The sequence below is a fragment of the Acanthaster planci genome, linkage group LG13 (assembly GCF_054643075.1).
Source record: "Acanthaster planci isolate LZ-2023a linkage group LG13, COTS_SCS, whole genome shotgun sequence".
Lineage (NCBI taxonomy): Eukaryota > Metazoa > Echinodermata > Asteroidea > Valvatida > Acanthasteridae > Acanthaster > Acanthaster planci.
Window position 1 is genome coordinate 167,221 of NC_141789.1, and position 20,730 is coordinate 187,950.

General features: G+C 39.0%; 1 protein-coding gene across 1 annotated transcript; it reads right to left on the minus strand.

Annotated features, from left to right (window-relative positions):
• Window positions 1–12,852: 12,852 nt before the first annotated feature.
• LOC110990006 (dopamine receptor 2-like) lies at window positions 12,853–15,586 on the minus strand. The gene has a single exon (XM_087144643.1). The coding sequence runs from the start codon at window positions 14,684–14,686 to the stop codon at window positions 13,421–13,423; it is 1,266 nt and encodes a 421-aa protein (XP_087000769.1). The 5' UTR covers window positions 14,687–15,586; the 3' UTR covers window positions 12,853–13,420.
• Between the last annotated feature and the right edge of the window lie 5,144 nt (window positions 15,587–20,730).

The following is a 20,730-nucleotide window of genomic DNA, read 5'->3' on the forward strand; positions in this document are numbered from 1 at the left end:
ACGGAAGCGGCCATAAGATCTCTCGCTTGACGTGACAAGTGACAAGTGATCGAGAATTACAACGAAGGCGAGAAAGTGACCCCTTCAAGCATGGGGGAGCAAGGCAGGATGCAAGAAGTCTATGTCAGGCGAGGAAGGAGTAGACACAACGCGCTACATCATCAGTTCCAGCTATAAAAACTTCTCTAGGCTGTAGTATGCCTGTGTGCGCTCAGTCTGCCTAATCTGTCTGTCAAATTACGGATTTGCTAGTCGTCCAGTTAATGGGGTCAATTTTGTGAGATCATGAGCACTATGTTCTATGATGCCTGCATACTGTGTTCAAGGAGATGATAGCCGATTGGCTGTTATACAAGTTCTTTATATTTTTTGCCCCGCAGGCCATACATCGTCTTGACACGGCATAGGTCAACGACCGTTTGTGCTATCTACGGCATTCAACACGTATAGTCAGCAGGCATTGCATTTGATCAAATTATGAATCATTATCACTAATATTCAATTTAAATGTGGCCTTTCGTAAAAGCAGTACCTTACTGCATTGATGCATTGAATAAACCTAAATCTTATTATCAACATTTTTGCTGGTTAAATCAACACAGTTCTTGGAACTTTGTACAAACAAAAACAGTTCAGCAGGGATATTCTCAAGTAACTCATATTTATATGGGAACCCTCATGGCACTATAATACCAGTGCCTTTATTTGATCGCGGAGGCGTGGAGTGTAGTTGAGGTCTTTAGCTAAGATTCACATTCCTACCTATGGCTGGCAAAGCGGAATCTTCAGTCCAAGACTTTACAACTAGCACTTGTATAATACACAAGTGCCGTATGAAACCAGTAAACGGACTGATGTAGACATATCTAGTGAATTACAAATACAGTAAGTCGCCATCTTTGATACCATGGCAACACAGCGTCAATCAAATGCCACCGGTGTAATACCAGGCATAATTCTTTCTGAATTATAATTTTAATCTGTGTGGCTGATGGTCTCTCGGGTTTTCCGATTCATTGATTTATTTCTAAATTTCAGAACGGTCCGTACCCAATTTGATATATTCAACGGCCGATCATGACAACCCCAAAAATAGCTTTAACGGTACCGTGACTCATGTCTTGTTGTAACACGTAAATTTATGTATTTCTCGTGACGTCACTGGCCTATGTTGGCCAAGCCTCTCGATGAATCTCACTGACTGTGGTTATTCCAAACGTTTTTGCCATCAAATCTTTAAGTTCAAGTTTATTTAAACAACGAATGCCAGAAATTCTCTGTCTTATGTGCAAATTTCATCCCTTAGAGTGCGGCTATAATCTACCGTTGGCTTGCCTGTCAACAAATTATTAATCCACGTTCAGTAACCTTGGTGATGTAACAATGACGTCATGTTCCAGCAGTGGAGAATATAGCATTCAACAATGGCAGATCGATAAGTACTGGCGGTCTGTCAGTGTGTCTCGCTGATTTTAATGAATTGATTCAGTGACCTGAACCAACGCGGGAAATGAAGCAAATTTTTGTTGCGGGGAAAATACCAACTGTTAATGCGTGCACTACCGTTAGAGACACTGTATAATTTCATCATGTTTAATTCAGCTTGCGGCTTGGGACAAGACCGGCTATTCCATGCCAAAACTATTATTGTTTTTGACACTTGTAAGGGTCCATCGACCTGTACTTATTATCACAATCAAAATGCCGTTAGATCTTCCGTTAGTCGTTAAAAGACGGACACTCCCACGTGTGTAAGTAGATCCCACTTGAAGATAAACCTGGAGGTGAATACGCCAAACCGCTCTATAAACAGTACGTGTGAGGAATTTTGTTATAGATGCGTGTCACGGTAGTCTGGGACAATGAAGTCACTAGGGCAAGGCTTATAAATCTACTAAATAACATGGTGCCATCTTCATTATACTGGCTCACAAAAAGACAGATTCATTAATGTAAGAAGCCACACCGTGCACATTAACTCTGGTTTCTGGGCACCAACTGATTGTCTTATGTAAGAACTTCAATCTTCCCTCGCATACGTACCTTAACGTGTGTATGGTAAACTTGGTCACAAGAATGCGTGACGGTGAGTTATTTAGATTGGATTAATTGTAGCATTCCATGAAGTTCAACAACCTCGTTTTAAAGCCAATTATTAATTAAGCCCTTGGGGTGTGTAATTCGATAAAATTGGATCCCTGGGATAGAGAATACGTCTGTTAGGGCCAAGGTGACATACCGACTGATGTTCTGTCGGTACAGTGTTAATTTGATGAAGTGAAACATACGCCTTAGGGACAACGTGTCTGACTTAAAGCATTGAGTCAAAGTAATTACATTAAGTCATGTTGTACATGCAAAAAGGAAAAACAAAAGTACAATAAGTAAATTAGTTACAGAAAGCTGCGCCGAAAAACAGATCCAGAGTGTCGAAAAATGAAGAATTTCTGTGGATATTCTAGTGTATGACTGTGTCGTCAATGCCGGATATCATGAATCCGTTGCATATGGGTAGCTACTCAGTAATTCTTGAAACTGTAGAGTGTCTATACAGAGAGACTGCATTGTGTTTGGTGTTAGTGAACTCACGACGTTGTGTATGAATGTTTAAGGCTTTACCTCTACATAAACGCGTACAAATTCCGTTGAACGTATAATAAGTATACGGCTCTTGTCTTCTGGAGATGTATCGATCCTTGCTGAAGTCTCCATCAAGTCCAGTATTATAGTGTAGACAGCTAATCGTTTTCCTGGGGTAGAGGGTCGGTATGTGTCTTTGACATGTTCATGCACACATTGTCTCGTGTTAAGTTCACACACACGCATGTTAGTGTCTGGGATTTGTAGTCAGATCACCTACCAGGAAGAATCGATTCCATGCGGAAAGCATACGAATGACAGGGTGCTAGACACAAAGAAAGTGCAGATTGTATTAAAACTGCGCTTCTTCAAGAGTTTTCCACGCGAATGAACTGTTGATAGCGCTTCATTTTGATAAATCTTGCACAAAGAACACGACACTATGTATGGCACAGTCTATGCTTATCAGAGAAATGCTTATTGGACCGATCAGGAATAAAGACCTGATCGCTTTAATTGGATTGCAAAACACCACAACGTGCGGGAAGACATAATTGAAAAAGGTTCCTTGATTAAAAGAGTGGGTGGAGGCTGAGCTTCTAGTATATGTAAGCCAATTTTGGTATTTTCCCCCTGTTTTTAGGGGTTGTTTTCTGTTGGCTTGGATATCTTTGACTTGTACCGCATGTAAACACTTCGACTTTAGGCATCGCTTTTTTTCCTCTCAAGTTCTTAAAGAAAGATCCGTTTACAAGGATCATTTTCAGATGATTTGCCCATTTGCAAATCAGATATTTTGAGTGTCCGTGTGGGTGGTTACCACATCCTTTTACCCGATGAAAGATCGAGTCACCTGCAATAACTTCGTAAGTTCCATGCACACTTTCTTTGAACTGGGTCGTCTACCCCAGAAACGCTGTTTTGTAACATAGCTTTGCATTGTATTTCGACTGCAAACGTAAAATCAATGTTTTGCACAGACAAGGGAATGGAAGACGACAAATCCAGGAAATCGACTTGTACGGTATTGAAGTACAAATGCCATCCAAATAAAGTTCAGTGCTATGATATGCAGAAATCGATTCCGACTCTTCGAGTTTATTTTAAGGATCGATATGGGCAGTGGTTCATGTCGGGGAAATAAAAAAAAATTATCAAGAAAGAAATCCCGGGCGCTGGCGTTCACCTTGCAAATCCCTGTGTCTATTAGATATGACGCATGTTATGAGCATTCTTCCCTCAAATGGGCTTGAATTGGCAAACTGGCAAAAACCAGGTTCCCCGTTCTTATTGCAATGTTGTCAGGGTCGGATCCAGGAAATGATCCAGGGGGTGTCAGGCTATACAATTTCTTACTGTCTCATTTTTACGGACCATATAGTCTCCTATTTATAGCACTCACCTTGTACACGTAAGAAGAATCTTCAGGATGCTAGTTATTTTGTAATATTTTTTTCAAATGTTACTTTTACCTTTTTGTCTCAGAGCGGGGGCTCGACCCCCCCCCCCATCCACGCCTGGTTGTTCCAGGTACCTCTTAGATTTTTTCTCTCATATATATATATATAGATACCTCTTAGATTTTTTCTCTCATATATATATATATATATATATATATATATATCTATATATATATATATATATATATATATATATATATATATATATATATATATATATATATATATATATATATATATATATATATATATATATATATATATATATATATATAGATATATATATATATATATATATATATATATATATATATATATATATATATATATATATATATATATATATATATATATATATTTTATATATATAAAATTTTCTCACATAGCATGTTTTCTCAAAACGTTTGTAATTCTTTTCCTTGAATTGTCCCTGCAATAAAGTGAAGAAAAGTGTGAAAACTGGGACAAACTGTTTGCTGCCTTTACATCGACCTGAAGTACACGAATCGAGAAAGCTAGAATGCTTAGATTCTTGGACAGAATCTGTCTCAAAGACGCTATCAAGTAATGAATGTTGTAAAGTGATACAAAAGTGGACACTCCCATGAAACAATGAGCCCGTGGAATAAGCTTTATGATATTATGGATTTATGAATGATGAATTGCAATCACATATACCAATATGTTGGATAATACGACAGAGGCAAGGGACATCATGTGGACGGATGGTATTATCAGAATACGACCATCCAGAGATCGATTTATCCCCAACTACTCCGACCAGAGGAAACGACCCTTTTAGGCACTCAGACTTGGCATTTGTCACTTGTCAATAGTCCACAATTTGTATTTCCATCTCTTCATATTTTGTACATGTTCGCACGTTACTTGGCCATTACACCGGGGATCATGTTTCAGGGAGTTCCGACACGAGGCTTGGAGGTAGATCTTGCAGAGCAAAATTTGGTAGGGGAATAAATCCACTGAGACCGCGCGGTCATGCTTAATATTGCCCGCTCACTCAGAACATGTTGAAACTCCTTCCGTGCTTTTCTCATGTCACCTTTGCTGATGGTTGATCTGTGCGCATGTGGGTGTGGTTGGCTTCGTGTGCGTGGGATGGAATAGTCCTCAGTTTTTCATTCTTGATGGCAAGTCTCTGCTCTTGTTTCATCACTTTCCATCATCATCGATTCAACATAATACAGTATATAGTCTACAGTGCGCATCAGCTAACTGCTACCTTTTGTAGAACGGCAAACTGTGCCTTATCAAGGAATCAAAAATTAAAATCATATCGATTTTATGGTATTCATGTACACTATACCCCGGTTGATACGTTATTGGTGTTTTCAAGCCATTCCTAAGTAGTTTTTGACATCAGTCCTAAAGATTCCAACGGTAAAACGTCTTACTGAGTGTCTTACTGTCAAATGTGTCTCTTTAATGACAGACGGAATAGCAGAACCCATTGAGTTCCATCATTATTACCTATGATATTCAGTAGAATTGATGTTCCTCAAATTGCTTCCTGAAATATGTCAATGACAGCTATCACTGATATCATTATTTCCAACGGATAAAATGGGTACGGTAAGTCTTCATTACAAAGTAATCACTGAAACCTTAAATCCATTACATTTGATTCTAATCCAGTTTTTAAAGAAAAAAACTTTCCCTTCAAGGATGTGACAACGTCCCATCTTTTTTATAGTAGTGGCAATTACTGTTTAGTTTCAACAGGACTATATAAGGTATGAATTATTCGTTCAGCTAGAAATAACAAGGGGTTTGTGAAGACTTTTACAGAGCATGAGATACCGGTAAGCGCAGTCTTTCAAATCCCAGGACTGTACCTGGAGAATTTCAGTAAATGATAATATGAAAATATTGCCATTCAGACTGCGTGGCAACATGAGCCGATGAGACTTCCTAAATTTGTCCAGACTATTTGTCCAATTACCACGAGTGTTTGCTTTGGCTGTTGGTTGTTTTTCTTCATTCCTAATCCGAGTCTTCGGCGTTGCTCGTTGCGTATTCATTGTTTGAAACAAGTAAAATGGGTTTTATCGGTTTATCTGTGTGGATTTCACGTTTCCATTAATTTCAAGAAACTGTTTTGGCTTCCCCCATTTTTGTGTTTTTGAGGAAGGAATGAAAGTTTATATTTTTTCCTTCTGTATTTCCACCTTATTCTATTTTCGAGGAATTGTTTCTTCAGTAGTGTCTTGCATATATCCATCCCTTTTTAAACGAGGGATTGAATGGATCATTTCAAGATTAGCGTTTCCCCCCCCCTTGTGTTCCCACGTCGGTTCTCATTTTAATTTGACTGATTTGAATGACGGGCAAAGGATATATTGGGTAAGGCTAAAGCAACGTCAACCAACCACCTAATCTGACAGGTCTATTTCCTTTCACGTTTTCTATCTAGTGCCTTTCTCTGTATTAACCACCTTCACCTTCGTGTGCATGCCTATGCCCAGTTAAGTAATTGTATGAATGTCTTATCTGAACATGTATCACATCCAGCAACCCCCGAGACTCCAGTCACGAAGGTCTTCCAGACAGTGAAATTAGTTTCCTCTGAATAAACAGCACACTTTGGATTTGTTTGTTTTGGTGCTGGGTCGCTTGGAATATGTCTCCTCGTGCCATTGTAACAAGATCGCCACAGACTATAGTAAACGGTTATAAAATGGGTCTCGTTATTCAAATTAATGAGTGTAGGTTTGAATGCCTTTTTGCTCACAGTTAAAATAATTTAAACAACTGCTGTTTCAGCAGGATACCTGAACAACCTTGCTTAAAATGTTAAACAAGGTTATTCAAGTGTTGAATTTATTCTAATCATGTTATTATTTTCAACATGTTCGTCATCCGGATGTTTCCGGATGATCTTTCAACAACATTGGTTAACAATACGATGTTGTTCGTGTGTACTACGAAAACAATAAATTACATTGGCCTTTCAATTTCAGCAGTTTCGAATTCTGTTCCAGATCTTTTCACGGATTGTGTTTCTCAGTATTATAACGACGCAAGTCGTGATGAGTGAAAAGTGACGAATTTCGTCTACAAAAGTTTCCGAGACGAGTGGTTGCAACATAATCGTCTTTATCAACCGCTAGCAGCGCCAGTTGTGCATTTTTTCTATACATTCGCTTGTAAACTTTTGTCTTCACTTGACAAATATCATCATTACCATGTACATGCCTCAAGCAATCATTTTTAGTTTGATTGTAACCAAAGTTTGCATTCTGTCCTAATATTTTGATAATGTCACCAAAAATCTTTGTTTAGAGGAGATGGCCGCAGTTTTGTTTGCTCTATAAAACTGCTTGCCTCATCTGTTCACCACCTATGTAAAAAACATTCCATCTCCTTGCTTAACCCTTGTGCACTGATCCATCAGTGAAGAGAACGTGGTGACAGACGCCAGCTGCGCGACAAGTGTAAACACATGACCATCAAATGACTCCTGGAAAAAGTACGGCAGTCATTTCTCGGTTGATAAATTCAGCTGCTGAAGACAGACACACCAAAATGGTTGGAATTGCCTGGCCAGTTTGATTGTATACATGTATATTCCGTAGCCCATTTAACATTTAGGCTGACACAACGCCTTCTTAATTTTGAGAATTCAAAATCAATACGCATTTTTCATGTTTATATTGAATATTTTAATAAATCAGGTAGAGTACCGTGATTGTCTATGGTGTTCTGCATTAGTACCGCACACTTACCATTCACATGCAAATGGCGATGTGTCCTGCGTACCACAGGAAAGTTGCCCGTGAATAGATGTGAGCCGAATATACGGCCTTGGTTAGTATTATTTCACTTTGGACGTTCAGTCGTAAAATCCCACCTGAATGGTGGGGCTTTTAAGTCAATTGTGGCGGCAAGCTGCAAGAACCAATTTGATTTGGTTTTGTTCGTTGTCGGTAAGGTGGGGACTTGTAAGAGCAAGATGTGGTATGAAGATGCCATGGTGAAATCCGGTGAGGCTTACATTTGAGTACTATGGCAGAAATCAAAAGAGAGAAATGGTAGCATAAAGTCACAGTATATTTGCTTTTTCGTTTGCATAAAATAGCCGTTTGCATAGCGAACAAGACATCAGTTATCAGTGGCAAGTATTTTAATTAATCCCCATTGCCATGGGGTTTGTTTACCCTTCACGGTAGCAGTCTCTAGTTCGTGTCGGTACTCAATGCTTACTGGTATTACATCTAGCAATCACTAATTTTTTTTTTTTGGCTGAGGCCGAATAGTTACGTTTTGGCTTTGTAATTTCCAAATTTGGAAACATCAGGTGGATGTTGGACGGCTGCTCTGTCTGCTCTATTGGGTCACTAACTATCCACTCTTTCTAAGCATGGAGGAAGTTTTCCTTCCTCCATGTTCTAAGTATGTATTGAATTATGGAGCAATTAATTACTGGAATCTTACCAAGAAAATGAATGACATCACGTCGTTACAATGGAAACAGTCCCAAAGCGCTGTAGGAGTTCTGCGCTGTCTTGTATTGTCTTATAATTATACATCTTGAATTTATAGGAACCCGATTTCTCAACTTTTGCCTGCGGTAGTCAGTTTACATTATAAGCCAACGACAACAATAACATCCATATTTATTCATTCAGAATGCTTCTTATGATACATTTCATTGGGTCATCCATTCTTGCTTCGTTTGTTTTAATTTGTTTGAATTGGATTAATCCACCCAACCTATCAACTTAATCCAACTCCGCTCAGGCTTGCACGAGTTAATTTGAATTTATGTCTCCAGGGACAACATTTTCCTAACGACACAAAGTCACATAAGGGCAATAGATTGTCCGAATGACCTCCGACGGAGATTATATTGATCTTGGATTATCTACCAGATAAGTGACGTGAAAAGACGCGGGAAAAAAACAACACCGTTGCATCATTAGCTGTTCAGTTTTCTCCAAACATTTTAGCGGATTGTTTTGTTGCTTTACGACATGTTGTTTAGTTAAGGATTGATAAAATGATGATGTTGGAATGTACATCAGTATACGCTTGACTGAATTTGAAAGGCATGAAAAACGACACAATGTATTCCCATCGCATCAAGTGAGGCTTCAGGCATATAGTCCAAACCAAATTGGGCAATATATTAGTTTTCAAGAATTGTAATGACCGATTTGTTATCCGTAGCATGAAAGGTTCGCTGCACATCAGGAATTCAGTCATGACTGAAGATTTCTGCATCCTTGCGTAGAAGTTTTTGCACAAGGCTTCGCCTAAATTTCGATTATGTGATTGTGACTAGAAAACAAAGTTTATCGCTGAATACTAAATTCATCCTATTGCGAAGTTCAACATAAATCAAGACTTCTGAAGGTTAGTGTGTTCTTGTCGCTTGACCAACAAAGTACAATCCATTTCAGTTAGCGGCGAATGCAGCCAGAAGCCAGATAACTTACCCCTCCTTTGGAAGTTTTAAGCAAATGTTTGTACGTAAGTGTTATTTCACAGAAGACTTACTAAGAACAAACGGAATGATGCCAAAAAACTTAAAGTGCTTAACTGAAGGTAAGCAACAGAGTACGAAAGCCCTGACATCGAAAGCTGAATATGTCGCTGAATGGTAAATGTTGTAAATGTAGGTAAAATGTTGTAAAGGGTTGAGTGTACTGAACACTATATACTTATACATAAACTGTATAGTTTGCGTTGCTGTTATCTGCTTAGCATGAGGTACATGGTTGAGTTTATTTTAAGTGTGTGTGATGTGTAGATAGATATAACGCCACATCTTGTTTACAGGTTGCGTAGATTGTTCATACGTCGACAACGGTGCTATGTATGTTCTGTGTGTTGTGCATTTTCCCTAAAAGATTTCATTAAAATGTACATGTCATTCTGACTTTATCAAAATGTTCCTTGCATCGCAGGGTATTGAAAGATGAAGTATAGAACTCCATGAACACATGTATTTGTTTTTTACTTCATCCCCAGATAGGAGAAAACCATTAATGTGAAACGTCTGCACGTAGCGGTTAAATGGTAAATGTAATATTTTCATATTCTCTCTTGGCATAATTTGGTTAGATTTTATTACATTCTATAGCGCACCTATTTACATTAAGTAATTTGATTGCCAGGTACATCAAAGTGAATTAAATTCCATATCCCAACCCACGGTTTCAACGTCTTAAGTGCGTGTCCTGCAGACGCTTACATATCTTAATATGTTTTTCGTCCATCATAAGTGTTCCAGCACAGCACAACTTCATCGTTGGAATCATGCAGCTTTAATTTAAATTAATAAAAGACATAACTCTTAAATATAAGAATTCTAGTGGTTTTTGAAGGTCAAGTATACGTTTGCATGTTAAACTTTACTCCCAATCGACTCAATCATTTTAATTGATGGAAAAGGTCAGATAATTCCGATAGGTATAACCATAAATCCGGCCTTGCGGTAGAATAGTTTCAGACGCGACGACAGGAAGAGCAAGGTTGGAAACTCTGAGTTTCCTTTCAGATTTTGATTTATACAACTCGGCCTTAATCAAGTGAAATCCTTGATGTGATAAGGTGACTGAAAACTAGACTATTTCCGTGTCGAGGTTGGGTTACATTAAAAGCCACTGACACTAAGTAACCAATAAATTACATATCCAACCCTTTCTGACATTTTTTCCCATCCAACACCGAAAACACTTCACGTGAGACGGATTGGAATGCTTTAGAATCAGATTTTTAAAAGCAAATCTACTGCTTTCGATTTAAATTCCCAACGCTGTGATCTGTATGTTATGCTTGTAATTAGAGACGATGGTGCAGATGAAACATGCTCACAAAATCACGAATTAATTCAATTCTTACTATCAGAGCTGAATGACTTAATGACGTGTTGTGATGTGATTCAAAACCTACCGAACAAAGCCAGTAAAAACACACCCTCCATATCATAAGGCAAATGTACAATTTTAATCGCGAGAGAGGCTTTTTGACGTGAACACGTGAGGAATAAAGCTCTCACAATATTCGCTTAGTGTATTTTTTCTGGATAGATATTTATACAGTGCTTCTTAGTGCATTATATTCAGAGTCAGTAATTTCTGTTATTAAAACATCTTGAAATGAACTTGGGCCCTACTACGTTTTAGAAGAAAGAAAAATTCAATACGTGTATTAATATTGACAGCCTCAGGGTAAATGTGACTGGGGTTTTCGGGAAATGATTATACCTACGTTTTGAGCAGAACACAAGGACAGTTAGAAACACCTCCTCACCGCACTAGAAATTTTCACTCAAGGATGATATTATCGGCTTTCGAAATTGCCAATATTGCATATTAAAGTAAATGTAGGCGATGAAACACCTGTTCTTTTATATCTTCACTGTTTATGCACAGATACCAGTGAAATGAGAACTTGGCCTTAAGTCAAGTCCCGATTTCTGATCATAGAAAGTGTTTATTTTAATCTGCGCCTAAAGTGAAAACGGTCTCTAAATCTCACGCTGGATCCCTTCAATTTCTCTTTTCAACACGATACCCACCTCGTCTGTCGCATCCTTTTATTTCTCATTGTGCACATTCACAACGTCAAGTTAGATTGAACGTGTAACTGAATTCCTACTTCCCCGAGACATATTTTTCTTTGGTGCAAATTGTGGACGGTCAGGTATTGCGCTTCCTGACAGTTTGTTGCTCGTCAGCAAGCTGACGTCAATATAACGCCACATGTCCTTCGCACTATGCCTGAATGATTTGCTCAGGAAGAAACCACGTCGTCCAGTATTTTACCAATAGGATATGATAATGATGACGATAATTCAATTTGATCTCAGATTTCTGTAATCCTGGGTAGGCCAGGTCTGAACAATTCTTGCATCGTTAGATATCTGACAGTGCACCGTGTCCTGTTTTGTGTCGCATTGTTAGGACTATGCAATTTATATGCTTGCCAATACCACGAACAAGCACACAACGACCTGAACGGTGATCGCATTGCAGTGGCACTGACCATGTCTTCTTTCATTTTCTGTATTTTCATCCCATGTTTGCACCCTCTGCGTTCTCCTCAGTTTCCAATTCTTTCTCGTTTTAGTTTCCTGGCAAACATCCCATCAACATTTCGTTGTCTCTGTACACTCTTCATCGATTCCTTTTTTAATCTCTTATCCATATTTCTCCTTCTCTCCTCCCAATTTCACAAGTGAATCATTCTGATACACCTCATTCTCTCTGTAACTTTCAGGGTTATGAACACAGTCTCCACTTGACACATAATTTCCTTGACAGATATCATAAGTCTTTTTCCTTTCATTTCCACACTTGCCGCTCCTGAAACTTCTTTCCAACCTTTCTCTACATTTGTCTCTCTAATTCTCACATTACTCTTTCCAATTTGCATCCTTCGTATCTCCCTCTGGACCGCTAAATATTTTAACTGTCGTTTTACATTTTGCACTATTTACTACTAAAATGTAAAATTTGGTGTGCTTTGTAGTGAGATAGTTAACATTAAGCTTCAGATTGCACATGGCTACTCTTGAACCCCACAAAATGTTTCATTCATACTGTAAAGATGATTTTCAAATATTTTCAAATCAAAGTTATAACTGAACATTGTACCTCCAACCCTCATTCACAATCTTTAGTCTGTCATCCTGTCTCTCATACATTCAGTGTCAATGTATTTGTCATTTTCTCACTTACACTTCATCCTCTAATCCTCTATGTTATGATATCCCTAGAAAAAGTGGTTTTCAAGCTTCTCATTCCCATGACGTAGCACAAAGAACAATCCAGAAATACGGCACTTAGATTTCCTGCCAATTACATTCAGCTTTTCAAATCATTTTACCGTGCAGTAAAATTCTCCATATCAATGTGCCCAGTCGTGAAAATGGATTTCAATTCATGGTGCTACCGGTAGTGTTAATTATTTTAAAACAACTTGTTTCATGCAAGCGCAGTTTAATTGAGGTATAATGCATTGAAATTACCCTGTCACAAAAGAAACAAAATGATTTAGTACAAAAAATGATATCGAGGATGCATGCAGTTTGCTAACGGTTTTGTTTAGAAGCTTTCACCACTGGCGTAATTTTCTCTGCAATAATACTCCGGTTGTTAGTTACGACCAAATCTAAACCTGGTGTGCTTTTCCTGCGTTAAAACAACCATTGTAGATTGGAGGATTTCCGAGAACTGAATGACGCTTTCTTTATTACGACAACAAAGTGGATTGGAGAGATATCTGTACATGTATAGTTTTAGTCATGCACAAGATATAAATCACATCTTCAATTTAAATGGTCATTTACCATTAACAATGAAACTTGAAGCTTCAGCTACTGGGACAATTCATTGTCACAGTACACTGTGTTAGGGCGATGGTGTCGCTGGTCCCATGTCGGCCATGCTATAAGTTGAATCAATGCTCATGAAAGTGGTTCCATCCCGACTCAAAAAGTGTCCTCTTTGCCTTCTTCCACATCGACAAAGAATCTTCTTGTAAGCTCGCTTGAAACTTTTGTTGGTGAAGGCATAGATAGCAGGGTTTAGTGCACTGTTTATATAGCCAAGCCATGTGACTAATGGCATGACAATATTTGGCGACGAGATACAAGTTGGACATAGTGGGCTCGTAACATTGAGAACAAAAAATGGCAGCCAACACACCACAAAAACTCCAACCACGATCCCTAGAGTTTTAGCGGCTTTATGTTCACGGTTCATTCTTGAAAGCATCCGCCTTCCCATGATCTGGTTTGCATGAGTTCGGGAATCAGTGGCCACCGAGTATCGCTTATTACCCGTACCGTTGTTATACGAAGCTGCTCCGCCGCGATGGATCCGCAGTGACACGGTACCGTTAGATTCTGGATTATTCTTTCCCGTCGATACCAACTTTGTCCCAGATCGGATATGGCGCATCTGTGCTGCAGCAGCCCGATATATCCGAAAATACATGAATAACATTATAATAGATGGGACATAGAATGACACGCATGAAGATAACACAAGATAAAAGGCATCCGAAGGGAAAATGCAGACATTGTCTGGCGTTGGTTCCTCGACTGCATGCCACCATGCAATACATGGGAAGGATATAAATGCAGAACAGCACCATACTAGCACGATGAATAACAACGCCACTTTTCTGGTCATTCTTCTGGGATAACTTAACGGGTGTGTCACTGCCCAAAATCGGTCTAACGATATCACGCAGAGATTCAGTATGGAAGCAGTACAGCTTAATATGTCAAGTGCATGCCATAAATCACACACAGCTTGGCCAAGAAACCAATAGCCATTATTCAACATATCTATAATGGCTATCGGAACAACGACTCCCCCGATTAATAAATCGGCAAATGCTAGCGAGACGATGAAATAGTTAGTAACACTTCGGCGAAGTGATCTGTCTCGATAGACAGCTACAATCACTAACGTATTACCAAAGACTATCAGTAACATACAAATACATAGCACGATGCCTAGGACAACAAGGTTTGCTGTACCTAGCAACATACCAGAAGGTCCGCCTGTACTGTTAACTCCCAAGTCAGTTTCCTTTATTTCCAGTGTATTACTTGGTATGGTGCCATAACCAATGTTACTGGAAATGCTAGCCACATCCATAGCCATTTGTCTGTCTTTTGAAATGATTTAATGGATGCAACCTCTGTGTCTTGATGAAACGCCAGTGTTTCACTCAACTCAAATTCAGTTTGGTTTCCCGCGTGTTATCCATGATCATTACAACATCGGTAAGTGTAGACTCCGCGTTGTCTGCTTATCGAAAGTGTTTCATTCAATCACCATAGCTGACAGAGCTGAATCCCTCTGTTAAGTAAATCCATGTTGCTGTAAAGGTTGTAGATGGTAGGAGTTATCTTGGATTCAGCGGTACATAAAACTTGTTAGTACTCCTGGAGATATGTAAGACGACTCCTATCCTGAGTGAAACAGCCTGTGTGGCCTTGTCGTATACTCAGCGTGTAATGTCTGGCGTGTTCAACTGACGTTGGTTGATATGTCCAGTGAAGCAGTGTGGAGTGCACAAGATTGCAGTCAACCATCTCGATCATATGCGCGTTTGTTGTTATTGTGTCATATTCATCATAGATAGTCGCATGGTCACTTGTAGCTTGACTTGGGAATCGTTGAACTGTGGTAAATGTTTCTCTGAAGTAAACCACCGCACTACCGATAGCACCGAGTCTCAGTTTGTAAATGCACGTGTGGTATCCACTGGCCGAGTTCCATAAACAAGACCACATGACAGAAGTCAGCCAACCCGCTTACAGTGCGGTGTGGTGTATTTTTGTGTATTCGATGCTCTGTGGCGTTATGTCACGCAAAATAGCCTTGCTTCTTACGTCGATGGTGCTGGTAATGTGGGGAAAAGCCTCACTTTGCACTGAATGTTGTCCAAAGACAGGGACGTTCCATGGTATATCATTTCATCCAATCTTTGGGCATAACTTCGATTTACCTGAGGAGAAATATTCAACATCATGTGTTACTGAGCAGGAGATGTAGGTGACCGACGAAGTTGCCCTGTCCATGTATTTGTCCTGCATCGTGAGGTGAATCACCTGCAACATACCGGTATATTGTCACCCGTTCTGTAGGGCAGATCTCCACCCTTAATCCAATCCGCTCCAGATAAAAGATGTGCCTTAAAGAACTCTTACAAATGAAACCACTCACTGATGTCTAGGCTCCTTTCTAATTACTCACGGGCAGGAACCACTCAGACTAAATGAAGTCAGTATTGTTAGTTCACGCCACCCTCGACTCTTACTCTGCGCTTTCCTTAAGGTAGCCGGTCAATGTGTTCTTCCGGCTTGTCTGTAGCCCTAGAGCCAATAGAGCTAGGTACGATCACTAAATTCGATCACTGCTGGGTGTTATTGAGCAATCATACACAAACAAGGATTATTGCTTTACCTTGCAATGCCTGTATCATGACTCACCTTCTGAATGCACCTGGCAAAACGCCGGTTGAGGGCTGAAGCCTTTGATTGGTTGTACTTGTTATGTCCATTGTTGTTAGGTTTGTTACATAGGATCTCTCACACTCGGTGTCCAGTGCCTGCACCTACTCCATAGATCGGCTAACTTGAAAGTATGTTGGTATATTACGAATTTTTGACGAGAGATGAGTATGCGTCGGTGTTGAAACTGCAGCGTCAATATTAATGTTTGAAGCTTGATTTTTCTGACTCTTCTTTCCCATTATAATTTTCCCTCTAAGTTTGACATCTGTGTCAGCATAGGCCAAACAGACAGATGCTCTTAGCATCACAGATGCAGATTAACACAACATTCCCAATGCTTCAGCATGATATCGTTTTTAGAATATCAGACCATTTCATCTCAACTTTCACTTGACAGTCAAAACTTCCCCTCCCGGTTCCCTGAAAATCTTCCAAATCCTGCGCATTGGGAGTGAAAACAAACAACAAAAATCCATCTCTACAAAAGAAAGCTGGACAATCAAGCAAATTAAAGGCAGACCAAAGTAGGGGTAATTGCAAGTCAAACACAAATGGTGGCGGAGCACAGATCGATTTTGTGAGCTTGGGTTCGTTGGACACGAAGCCATCAGAGCAATTATTCAGACAGTTCGTGTTCAATCCAGGCTGACTGTGTGCATGTGGTTGAGCAATACCGACATGGTAAAAGGCCAAGTTGTCTCCTTGAATTATCCCTAACCAAGCGTACGACAAAAGAGTTCTTGCTTTCGTTTTATGCCTTTCTCTTGATATGATAAACACCCAAAGGGAGTCAATTATATTTCGATGTAGATGGGATTTGAAAACACGTGCCTCGTCCATATATGGAACTGTGTATTGGGGCTTTCTCCTGACAAAGTTTCTCAGATCTCAATTTTAGATCTAATATATAGTAGTAGTAGACTAGAAAAAATTGAATATCAAGTGCCTTTTCCCATTTTGTATTTTTGTTTTAGAAATTTGGAATGACATTCTCAATGCTTAAAAATTGATTTATATAATTGATCCTATTGCGCTTTGCTTACTTTCACCTGTTAAGAACAGATTTGCTTAGAAAAAGTCCTTAGCGTTTTGTCCAGTTACTGCTCCATGCTTAATTACTGTGGTATTTGTTGACCTTGTTGACTTTGAAATACCACCTTTTTGTAGTTTTATTGATTGATACGAAATCCTAAATGATATGACTGTAGCAAACTTTGGAATGAGAGTTGGTTGCGGGAAATTGTTTTGAGTTGGGTAACAACTGCCGCTCAAGGGATCTGGTCAAACACATTACATCGATTGCCAAATGAGCAATGCTGTTTATCGTGATATCCAGGAACGTTCACAAGGGGTAGCCTTAAACCCTATCAACAGTATCATATAATCATCTTGCTCAGGAAATGAATATGAAAAGCTTACTAATTTGTGCCACGATTAATGAAGCACTCGTTTCATTTATGGTCCAGCAAGCCTGTGGCTATCTATTGATATGTTGCTCTTCTGTGCAACTCCCTGATAGCACAATCCAATATCGATTGCAATAGGTACAACCGACTCTATTGTCCCGTCACTGCATTGGTTCTGTCCATAGCGTCCCCAATGCAAAGAATGACGAGTTAATCCGTGGATCCCATTGGGGTCATACGAATAGCATCACAGGTAACTCATGATGTCTCGATAACAGTACAAATTGATCAGGGAAGAATTAATAAAAAGCTTGTTTTTGTATCTCACACCTACAGCCACATGTGATTTATTTTTCCATAAATGGTATGAGATTAACAATTGATATCTGTCAATAATTATTTGATACCAGAAATCTCGGCATGTAAGCTGTGGTTAATATTGACTCCACTCTTACATAGAAACAAAAAGTTGTCATTAAAGTGCTGTGTGAAGAGCCAAATTAGTGCTCGAGTTTTCTTGACCAATTCTCAAGTTATATTTTATGTGTTGTTGCGTTGGGTTATTTAGTCTGTTGCTACTTTTGCGATGAGTCTTATGCATGACCTTTGAAAAATGAGCTGCCATGATTCGAAAGAAATAACGTGTTCCTGAATCAGGTATCTGATACATTCAGTTCAGTCTTTGCTGATACCTTCTAGGCATATGCAAGTGTTTTCTTCCCCCTACCTTTGTGAGCAGTAACACCCTTTGAGCTGACAGAACTTAATCCTAAGAAGCTTCCAAAGTCTTCTGACTCATGGGATTTTCTGTCGATTCTACCTCCATATAAGAAGCAGACAAAGATTACAGGACGTCTAAGACGTCGAGTGTCATCATCAACAATAATCGATAATTCTTAACCAGCATTTTGCTCTAATTTCTTATTGATGTTGACAACCTTGATTGATATTAATCTTTGCTGTTTGTGTTCAACACTAGCCTCTCGTTAATCAAAGTGTTTAACACATTGAAATTTTAACAATTTTATTTTTTTTAAATGATATATTATTTTTGCGTGATTCCCAGATCCTGTTGTAGATATTTCTCAATGTTTGGATCATAATTTTGTCAAAATAATCTCTGCATTTTTTGTATTGAAAAACGGTGACTCATCAGCCAATGAATTTGTTTAAAAGCAGTATCTTTTTATCAAATATATTGATTGCAGTCATCAATATGTGATTGACTCATCAATTGATGATTTACAACCTTTGCGAATCCGAAAAGCACTTAGTTGTCAGAAGAGATTTTGTGAAAAGCTAGAAAGTCAGAGAGATGAAAACAGAGCATATCATAAAGGAATGTGACGTTATGACAAATTACCCCCTCCCTTACTTGACACCATCATGTCTGGTTTTCACAACACCTATAGGCCTATATCAACCGACAAGTTGTTGATTTCCCCAAAGCAGATAGGATCAAGCAACCACCGGGTACTTAACATAACTTGCGTAACTTCTCCATTGAAACAGGTAGGTGGGTGAACTCTTACCATGTGGCAGTTAACTTTCGATGAAAGGATATCGTTCCATCTCAATACAAATCTCCAGGCGTTTGGAAATCGTTGGTGACATTTAATACGTCGCTTAGCAAAGTTTACGTCTTTCCTAAAAGATATGCGTCATTTGTACATGATGTAAGACGGGTGTGTCACAATAGACATGGGCGTAACTGTGGGTTAGAATTGTCTCTAAGATCCATGTAATGACTCCTAGCTTCACAATAGTACTCTCGACAGTAACGCAGATAATTCTGCAAACAGAGTGATAGGTTCGGTTTTTTCTACAAATTTCCATTAAAGACCCCCCCTCCCTTAGCAACGCTATGGGAAGCCACACGTCGCTACGTGACGTAATAGTCTTGTCAAGTAACACATAAATATTTCAGCGGTGTACGAGAGAACGTCACTATTTTGTTTTTGAAACGTGTCGCTGAGCAATTTACGGCATTGATTAAAGTCTGAGTTGGCGATGGGTGAGTAGATACACCAGCTGTGCTTGCCTAACCAATTTGTTATCCTCATGTACCTCACGTCGATTTCAATCTACCTGATAAATGAAAGGCACGGAATAATTTGACAGTTAATTATTCATTCTTTTGTTGGATTATTCTCACACATAACCTATTTACATTGTTTGTACTTGGTCCAAGTTGTAATGCCACCCTCCTCTTTCAATTCAAATTTTTACTAATTAGCTAAATTCATTTTAATTTCACGGCCTTTATTAACTACATATATTTTTTAAAACGACGATACGGTTGTTACCCAACTCACCAATAAAATTGTTTGCAGTATACTTAGGTTCCAATTTTCAATGTAACTGACCTCTAGAAATAAGTGCTGGTGACTGGACAACAGAACAGAACAATTCTAAGTTTACTTTCTAGCATTTGAGAACGAGACTGAACACTCAGTAGCTCATCCAAGAAAGTTAACTCAGTAGTCAAATTGCTTGCGTATAGTTTACTTAAGCCGGAGTTAGTAAAACAAACGCTACAGTGTTTATAAAACTGTAACATTGAATACGAACGAAGTAATTACGCCCTTCGAATGGCAACCGTGGAGAATCAATAGACATAAAGGGTGGCATCAATGTAAATTAAAACCTAATTAATTCTCTATTTGAGTCCGGAGGCTATGCACAACTGTCGTCGAAGTAAGAATAATGAATTAATTGTGAGAAGGCAATCCCGCTAAATGAAGGGAAAACCAAGAATTCTTGCACGACTCAGCGGGCTTAGGAATTAAGTGCTCACTTGAGCAGAAACGCGTGTTGAGTGTTTGCGAATTCACCTGAATACTATCATCTTGCAGTAAATTCACCGATAAGTTTTTTTTATTTCATTCTCAAAGGTTGTTTTAAACTGGTGCTTTACTGGAGTGATACCGATATAGTACAAGCAGGCCATGCCGTATAGCCTCTTAGGTGATGATCCCATGATCTGAGGTTTTCTCTAAGGTCAGTTTGTTTCCAGATCAGAAGAGTTCTGCTTTCAAGCATATATTCTAAGAAATAATAGGAAACCCGCCGCGTTCCACAGACGGGAAATTTCTGCTGTGTTTACGTTATATTGAACAGTGGCTGCTATAGCATATATTTGAAAGGATCGGTCCCCCACCAGCCGCATACCTGGTGACCTCGTCATGAATTAATTTTACCCCGTGATGTTTATCCGGTCAATATGTGGTGCTAAAATGTTGCCCCAATGTCACCAATATACCGCCTAGGTCGTAGATTT

Bases quoted from the DNA above. Each gene is read 5' to 3' on its own strand.
- LOC110990006 (XM_087144643.1), bottom strand. From the start codon at position 14,686: ATGGCTATGGATGTGGCTAGCATTTCCAGTAACATTGGTTATGGCACC.